This window comes from Octopus bimaculoides, chromosome 22 (genome assembly GCF_001194135.2).
Source record: "Octopus bimaculoides isolate UCB-OBI-ISO-001 chromosome 22, ASM119413v2, whole genome shotgun sequence".
Taxonomy (NCBI): domain Eukaryota; kingdom Metazoa; phylum Mollusca; class Cephalopoda; order Octopoda; family Octopodidae; genus Octopus; species Octopus bimaculoides.
In genome coordinates this window covers 31930953-31940833 of record NC_069002.1, presented here as the reverse complement: position 1 = coordinate 31940833, position 9881 = coordinate 31930953, and the positions used below count along the sequence as shown (strand labels likewise).

Here is a 9881-nt window from a genome sequence, read left to right as displayed (position 1 = left end):
CATCTCTCTCTCGCTCTTTCAATAAAGTTTTAATGGAACCGGCACATATTCAAAAGGATGTGTGTTGTACATGCCTGTGCAGGTGTATCTTGTTTTTAGTTTCCACTTTTCCATGCGGGCAAGAAACACTGCTATCTTTCGTAACTCATACTTGTCTAGCTCTTCAACCATTTAAATTTTACATCCCCGTCACTTAGCGGTTCGGCAAGAGAGACCGATAAAATAAGTCCTGGGGGTCGATTTGCTCGACTAAAAGCGGTGCTCCAGCATGGCCACAGTCAAATGACTGAAACCAATAAAAGAATCTTATGAAGCTCTTGGGAAACGAATAATACATGAACAAGGGGTTGTCTCCCTTCATGGAACACTGCTTTATCTCCCCTTTCTGGAATTGTTTACAAGGTCATATTCTGGACAGTTGTTGGTTACTAGTTGGCATTGGGTCCATTACTAGTTCACTGTATTTATGGCTGTGGCAAGTGTTTTTAACTAGGGGCAAAACTAAAATCACAAGGAAGGGGGTTTGTTTTTGTTTTTCAATGAAAGCTGTATACGTACGCATTTGGGATGTGTGTGTGTAGGCAAACACGTGCACTCAATGACACAGGCATGGCCATGTGGTTTGGGTTCTGCCCCTAATATATGCACACTGTTAGCCAGAGCCTTCTTCTATAGATGCAAGTTGACTAGTGGCTTGTGAAAGAAATTTAGTTGGCAGAAACAAGAATTGCGCCTTTCTTGTTTTCAAGAGGCCAAATAGGATATTTGTTGCCTACATACTCTGAAGAGACAAGATGGTCATTTCTGGGGTGGCAGCTTGTAACTGACCATACTTGATGGCATAAACAATGCAAGCATATATAAGATACTCCAATTTCAGCAGTATATGTTCAGGGTGGGGGAAACGTTTTTAGTTCATTAAAGTCTTATGAAGGCAGATGTCTTTGGAGTGAAAAGTACGTCTTACATGTCATCAAATATGGTAGATCTGTCTCTCTTTATTTCTCTAGACTTTTTTTATGAACCTCTTTCTTTTTTTTTCTCTCTCTCTACAGATGATGGACTTCATAGAAAGCGAATATCTCGGTGAACAGGTCGATGACATCAAGCTTCTGTCTGACCACATCACCAACCTGAAACGTGTTGGCGGTGGTCTTGGCGAGTACATGTTTGACAGGCACCTTGAAAGCTAAACTCACTTTTACTTACAAGAATGCACCAAGGCAAAGCTACTCGCAGGAAATTCTTCGTGAATTGAAATAACAAACCTGCTGTCTCTCTTTTTTATTTTTTTTTCTAATGTTCCTCTACAAGTTTCTTAGATGTTTTAGAAATGGCTTCCTAATTTTAGCGTCTATTCTATTCCTTGGTTTATTGAATTAAAAAGCCTGATAACTGAACCTGTTTTGTTGTCTGTCTTCAATTTTTCTGTTGTTGTTTAGCCACGAGTCTATCCTGATTGAGTACATTTATGATCAAAGACAAGCCAGTCATTACCATATCGTCTTTTTGTGCATCTAGGGTTATGTCATTCACTACCTCTTTTTTAAGACAGTAGGGTGCAGTTTGAGGAAGAGTTTGCCGTTGTTTCTAGCATGTGACAAGGGTGATGGTGAGGAGGAGGAGGATGAAATACATCTGTCAACACAGTTCCAGTTTTCATTCTAAATTACTTCAACCCCAGATGGGTTGCCCTAGCTAGAGCTTGTAGAGCTCACATCTCTTTCTGCAATTATTTTTTTCAGCAGCAGTTATTGTTATGGTTGGGTTCTAACCCAGGTCACAGCAACAAAGTCCACCTGCCACACTTCTCAGTCCATCATTCCACTTCCTTAAGCTGCTGGATACATTCCAGGCCAGTGTCTGCAATCAACTTGTCCATGTAAATGTGATGATGTTTTCCTCTTGTGGGTTCCACAAGACGACTAATTTGGCTACCATTTGGCTGGTCACCGTAAAGATGGCCCTTCATCATCGTCCAACCCATGCTAGCATGGAAAGCAGACATTAAATGATGATGATGATGAATATTTCAGGCCTGCTGATTAGCCACGTCTCATTTTTGCTAAACCACTGAGCATAAACACACCAACACCAGTTGTCAAGTAGTGGTACTAGGACAAACACACATTTGTTATACACGATGGGCTTCTTTTAGTTTCTATCTACCAAATCTACTCACAAGGTTTTGGTCAGCTTGAGGATATAATAGAAGGTTCTTACCCATGCAGTATGACAACCCAAAACCATTCAGTCTCACTGGATTGCACCTTGGGCAAGTGTCTTCTATAGCCTCAGGCCAACCAAAGCCTTGTGAGACTGGGGACTTCATTTAACTTGATCTATCTTCTCAAGCATAGCAAATTACCAGAAGTCTCAATCATTTGTCATTGCCTCCATGAGACTCAACATGCATAGACAGACAGATAGATCGCTATGATACTGGTTCCCAGCCAAGTGTTTTTCCATGTTGGGCAGCAGATGATAGATGAGTCCAAATTTGGAGAATAGGGAGTGTGCACACCAGCCATTGAAACCAAGGATTTGTGTGTCCTCATGAAAACAGACCCCTTTTGTCAGTTGTCCTGGTTGTTTGGTCTTGATAGCCTTTCGTAATTGCCTCAGCAAGTTGACATAGTGCTCCCCACTGATTGTTGTGGCCCTTTTGAAGATAGTCAATAAACACATTCCCTTTTGCATCCCAAAAAAACTGAGGCCATCACTTGGCCTTCTTTGGAGCAGGTGAGGAGTGGTGTTTCTACCGCATAGATTGTCTCTTTATTTCTAGCTCAAAGTTGAACCCAACATTCATCTGGTCTTGGGGAAACCTTCAAGAAAACCAGCTGGATCTGCCTGAAACAATGTCAGGTTTTCCCATGATGCTTTTCATCAAATGTCAGAAGACATGGCATCCACTGAGCAGTGAGCTTCGTCATGTCAAGTGCATTGTACAGAGTATTCTCAACTCTTTCATGAGATATACTAATAGCATTGGCAATTTGATTTATATCTGATTGCCTGTCATCCATCACCATGTGGGAAACACGATCAATATTCTCTTAGGTGTTGGCAGTTGCAGGATGTCCAGACCTTAGGTCATCTTAATGAGTCTCTCTTCTCTAAATTCAGCTGCTCACTTTTGCTCAGTTGAATGCTGGTTGCAATTCACCTAAGAATTTGTTGAGTGCGTGTTGCCAGACTTCAGGTCAACATAACAAATTGACACTAAAATAAATCAAAGAAAAGTACTTAACTAACGACCGTTTGTATTGTCTGCCACCGGTGCGTAATGTGAGAACAAGAGAGTTTCAAGTCCCAAAGAAATTAGTTAACTATTTTCAGCTACCATGCTGGACTTGAAAATGTAGATCAGCCAAAAAAGAAATGTTCCGCATGAGTCAACATGTGTATCTATATAAAGCAAAAATGCAACTCATTTGAGCATGGAGATGACTGTCTTTTATAGCTACGCCATTCAGTGCCACCTAGTGCTAACTATGCGCAAGGGAAGATAACTCGAGGTTATTCCCCTTTTTTTAGAGTAAATCAACCTTATCACATTAATGATGTCACCAATGTTCACAATGCCAGATTGGTCAATTTTCAAGAGAAGTCGCTACCAGATATGTGTAGCAGCAGGATTCAGCCCCTTGATATATCTCTGGAAAGAGTCAGAAGTCACCAGCCTCTGAATCCCCCCCGTTTGTGATCCCATGGATTTACTGTGTGGGAACACAACTGGGAAAGACACCAAACGTTCTACCTGCAACACCACGGCTGAACTGTTCAGCTAGTCAGCAAGATCAAACAGGTGTTCAAAGATCTTCCCAGGGACGCAGTGGAAAATGCATGCACGGATCCAGAGTGGAAGCTGAATGCAGCTACTCTGAGTAAACTATTATCACTCAGCTATAATACCTAGCTGGTATTTTTTATTTTTATTTTTTTTTTTTTATTTTTGGATGGAATATTATGTTTCCGTTTTCTTTTAAGCAAACTGTCAAATTTAGCCTGAACACCCAGTACACTCTGTAAAATGGTTGGCATTAAGAACGGCATCCAGCTGTAGAAACCATGCCAAAGCTGACAAAGAAACCCAGTCCTCTGGCTCATCTGTTCTTGCCAAACTGTCCAACCCATGCCAGCATGGGGAAAGGGGCATTAAATGATGATGATGATATATAAGTGCATATATGGCTGTGTGGTAAGAAGCTTGCTTTGCAACCACATAGTTCCAAGTTCAGTCCCACTACATTGCACCTTGAGTAAGAGCCTTCTACTCTAGCCTTTGGTTGACCATAGCCTTGTGTATGGATTTGGTGCACAAAAAAGCTACACGTTTGCATTATGTTATATATACACTAATAACAAAGGACGTTACCGTATATACTTTTACAAACCAAGAACGTTATATAGACCTCCTTGACTCAAGTTAGAGAAGGGGTGCATATTATACACAAGGTTTAGGTTTTTCAGAGGTACAGCCCCCTAAAAATCCCCTGTGTATTATACTCAAGGGCAGACTATACTCTAGGATTTACGGTATATATATGTGTATATATATATATATATATATATAGTTGAAAATAATAGAAAAACAAAAGACAAAGACAGGTGTATGAACGACAAGCAAGTGTATTAGTTTGACACTCGGGGAAAGTGAGAAATTGTTTTAACGTTTCGAGCCTACGCTCTTCAACAGAAAGGAATAAGAGAGAATGAAAAAAATTTGTAAATTTCAGCAGTCCAGCACGGTGTATATATATATGTATGTGGAGGTGCAATGGCCCAGTGGTTAGGGCAGCGGACTCGCGGTCGTAAGATCGAGGTTTCAATTCCCAGACTGGGCGTTGTGAGTGTTTATTGAGCGAAGACACCTAAAGCTCCATGAAGCTGTGCCTGTAATTCAAAGGGTCAGCCTTGTCACACTGTGTCACACTGAATATCCCCGAGAACTACGTTAAGGGTACACGTGTCTGTGGAGTGTTCAGCCACTTGCACATTAATTTCCCGAGCAAGTTGTTCCATTGATTGGATCAACTGGAACCCTCGTCGTCATAACTGATGGAGTGCCAACAATATATATATGTATATATCTGTGTGTGTGTGCGTCTTTGTGTCTATGTACCCCCACTACTACATGACAACTTGCATTGGAGTAATTACATCCTATAACTTAGTAATTTGGCAAAAAGAGACCAATAGAATAATTACCAAGCTTAAAAAATAAAGCACTGGATTCAATTCATTCAACCAAAATTCTCCAAGGCAGTGCTCCAGCATGGCTATAGTCTAATGACTGAAAACCAGTAATTGACAAAAGATGCACACACAAAACATTTCTCTATTTTCAGCCACCCTAAACTGCCCCCACAAAAATCCCCAACTGACTTAGGTACCACAAAGTAAGGCCAAACCTGAATTGAAGAGGTTCAGAAGTAAACTTCTTAACCACACACTCATTCTTGAGACTGTTCTCATTACTCAAGATGTAATTCTAATTAATCAAATTCCCTTGGTGTACGCTAATTAACATAATTATGTTAATTAGTGCAAACTTTACCGATGGCGTTTGAAGTTTGTTTTCTCCTGATGTTACTGGATATTTTTATCAACTGTTTCTAATTGATTTTTCCTTTATGTTAAGCCATGAAGAGATATTAAACCGATTCCAGTGCTTGGCTGATGCAGTTCTTTACTGCTGTGTTGCTTTTCATTTCTATTAATATACAGCTATTTATATTGCTAGTATTTTCATATGTGTGTGTATGTATATAGATATATATTCAGCACGTAAAAAGCACCATTCGAACGTGTTCGTTACCAGCGTCACATTACTGGCACTTGTTCCGGTGGCATGTGGAAAAACGTCCACTTTCCATGCTAGCATGGGTTGGACGATTTGACTGAGGACTGGCGAACCAGATGGCTGCACCAGGCTCCAATCTGATCTGGCAGAGTTTCTATGACTGGATGCCCTTCCTAACGCCAACCACTCCGAGAGTGTAGTGGGTACTTTTACATGCCACTGGCACAAGGGCCAGTCAGGTGGTACTGGCAACGGCCACGCTCAAGTGGTGTTTTTTACATGTCACTGGACAGGAGCGAGTCCAACGGCCTCGCTCAAAAATTCTTACACATGTCACGGGCACAAGTGCCAGAAAGGCGACGCTTGGCACAGGTGCCATCCCGATTTCGCTTTCGCTTGCCTCAATAAGTCTTCACAAGCTGAGTTTCGTGTCCAATGAAGGAGACGACGTTGGCATGGGTGCCAGTCGTTGAATATATATATATATATATAAGTTTATATACACACACACACACATATAGACAGACAGAGAGAAAGATAGATAGTTAGATAGATAGATAGATATAGTGAACACACATTACCAAATGATTAGGATGTTCATCTCACAATCATAATATTGTGGGTTCAATATCTGAAGAAGGCTAAACATTGTGTCCTTGAGCAAGGCACCCCATTCCACACTCCTCCAGTTTACTCAGCTGAGTGCTGGTGCAGCTTTCTTTCCCTCCAGCTGTCACATCATGGGTAACCTGAGCTGCTGTGTTCAAAGGGTGGCAGGATCAAGAATGGTATCTGCACTGCCAGTAGAGTCAGCTTCACTCCACAATAGACATCTTCAGGCCACAGTAGCTATCTCCACTCCACTATAGTCATCTTCACTCCACTATAGCCATCTCCACTCCACATAATCATCTTCACTCCACAATAGCCATCTTCACTCCACAATAGACATCTTCACTCCATAATAGTCATCTTCACTCCACAATAGCCATCTTCACTCCACAATAGACATCTTCACTCCACAATAGACATCTTCACTCCACAATAGCCATCTTCACTCCACGATAGTCATCAGTCTCATTTGCCAAACCATTAAATTAACAATCCATGCAATATCCTGGATAATAGGAAGCATAAGGATGGAAATAAAAGTTCATGTTTATTTATTTAAACTATAAACCTGAGATAATTAACACCAATTAACCATTTAGCTTTCCAATTACTCAGTCAAATGTAATGCTTCTTATTCCACATTGTTTTGAATTAATCGTGTATTATTTCATAGCTTTGGCATTTCAATGATGTATTTTCTTATTTTTGGAAATGACATAGTAAGGTATGCGTGAGGGGCCAAATCTGGCTGGTTTCAACATGAGACAGGTAGAATATTTGGACTGGGCATGGTTGGTCTAACCCTTAAGTATTTAGATTATTCTGTGTTGTGGAGGACACCCCTCAGAGAGAAATGGGCTGTTCCACCACAAATAAATAGTGGACAGACACAATGAGTGGAGTCAGATGGGGGGGGTATGCCATTCGGTCCAACACGCAGACAGTGAAGTTTGCCGTTATAATACAGGACATAACAGTGTCAAGCAAGATACAACGAACACTCTGGCAAATGTTCCGCTTATTTATTCCACATTGTTTCGAATTAATCATGCATCATCTCATAGCTTTGAGGTGCATCATAGCCTGGCATGTTGGGCAAGTGTCTTCGACTATAACCTTGGGCTGACCAGAGCCTTGTGAGTGGATTTGGTAGACGGAAACTGAAAGAAACCTGTCATGTATAATATATATATATGTGTGTGTGTTTGTCCCTCCACCATCGCGTGACACCTGATCTTGGTGTGTTTACATTCCCATAACTTAGCGGTTCAGCAAAAGTGACCGAGAGAATAAGTACTAGGCTTACAAAGAATAAGTCCTGGGGGTCGATTTGCTTCAACTAAAAGGCAGTACTCCAGCATGGCCATGACTGAAACAAGTAAATGAGTAATATATATATATATATATATATATATATATATATACATATATATATATATATATACATATATAGATGAGTTCAGCAAAAATTTAGATTCAGCTGAATATGGTACTTAGGTTGAGGCATCAGAATTTAGTATGGTATTATCAATACAACTTCAGAATAAGGTGATTAAAATCAAAATAAGCAACAAGGCTATCCAGAGATGATGCAGTACGATCGTTTCAAGCAACTCCATTTAATTTAACAATGCAATCATTACATCAATTTAAAATTCAGAGCAATCCTCAGTTGCACAAAGACATAGAATTTAATTAAATTAGAACAGATTAGCTTCCATGATTTGTCTAAAGCAAGATGTTCTCTGTCTGTCTCGCTAACCTCTGGGAGAATTTTAGGTATAACTGTACTAATGTGTCCATCCATCTGTTTTAATTTAATTAAATTCTGTCTTTGTGCAGTTGAGGATTGCTCTGCATTTTAAATTGATGTAATGATTGCATTGAATAAACTCCTATTTTAAAAGCAGAATTGGTATAAAAATATGTGGCTGAAAAAGCGTATGAGATGAACCAGTGTCCCTGGAACGGATGCTAGACTATTTTGGCTAGCTTCCCAAAATCTAATGTGATAATACCTAACCATTCCATGATATCAAGTCAACGATAGAGCTTCTGTATGGTTATTTTGTTTTGTTTCTTGTCTTTTTTTTTTTTTTTAAGAAAACGGTACCTTAGATAGTGTAGTCCAAGATAAACTATGTCTGAAAAGCCAAGGTAGTCACCACAAGAATCTTAAACAACGAGGGCAAATATCAGGTTTAAACTAACACAGAGAGATATAACATTTAATAAAATGAAATAACGAAACGCGTGTATGATATTTGGGTTCCTTTCAGTTGACTAAAAATTCCTCAAGGCCGTACTCCCAGCATGGTAGCAGACTGACACAAGTAAAAAAAAAAAAAAATAATAATAATAATAATCTCAAACCGTATTCATTCCTCCACTCTCCTCTCACCAATTCCAGCGTTAAATTTTCTCATACTATACCAATCTATTTAGTATGGGATTACCTCCCTTGTATCAGATGTTGGTTTATAAGGGAGGTAAATCTGAAACGCCTCTTTTATTTCTCATTACTAAGAGCAGGATTTATCTCCTATGAACCTAGTCAACATGGGGAACCTTTAAGCCAGTGGTTCTCAACCAGGGTTTATATGGCCCCCTAAGGGTCCATATAAGATTTTGAGGGGTCCACGCAGCAAAATAGTAAATTGGGGATCCATCATAGTATTCGTGTGCATGTGTGTGTGTGTGTGAGTCTTTGTAGATACACATTACCAAATGTATACTATTTTACTTGTATCAGTCATTTGACTGTGGCCATGCTGGAGCACCGCCTTTAGTCGAGCAAATAGACCCCAGGACTTATTCTTTGAAAGCCTAGTACTTATTCTATCTGTGACTTTTGTCGAACCGGTAAGTGACGGGACCGTAAACATACCAGCATCGGTTGTCAAGCGATGTTGGGGGGACAAACACAGACACACAAACATATACACACACATACATATACATATATATATATATATATATATGTATATATATATTGATATATATATAATATTTTAATGTATATAATCCTGGGTAAATTTCTAATTAACCCCCACCCATATCTGATACCCAATTGCGATATTGCCATGGTTATAAATAATTAGATACACATCCAGTAGTATATTGGATATTTGATATCCCTTAGACAGTTTCTTAACCTCTAACTCATACACTCTCTGAGTGGTTGGCGTTAGGAAGGGCATCCAGCTGTAGAAACTCTGCCAAATTTAGATTGGAGCCTGGTGTTGCCATCCGGTTTCACCAGTCCTCAGTCAAATCGTCCAACCCATGCTAGCATGGAAAGCGGACGTTAAACGATGATGATGATATATATATACACATGCACACACACACACACATATATATATATATATATATATATATATACACACAACTATAAGCCACTAAAAGAGCATTTCCTGTTCAACGAGCACTTTCTGTTCACTGACACTGGAGATGACGT

General features: G+C 39.8%; 1 protein-coding gene across 1 annotated transcript in view; it reads left to right on the top strand.

Annotated features, from left to right (window-relative positions):
* LOC106869636 (soma ferritin) overlaps positions 1-1400 on the top strand; it is a 19756-nt gene extending 18356 nt beyond the window's left edge. The window contains 2 exon segments of the mRNA XM_014915452.2: positions 1056-1160; positions 1162-1400. Coding sequence (XP_014770938.2) covers positions 1056-1160; positions 1162-1263 — 207 coding nt within the window. The 3' untranslated portion in view covers positions 1264-1400.
* Positions 1401-9881: the final 8481 nt, after the last annotated feature.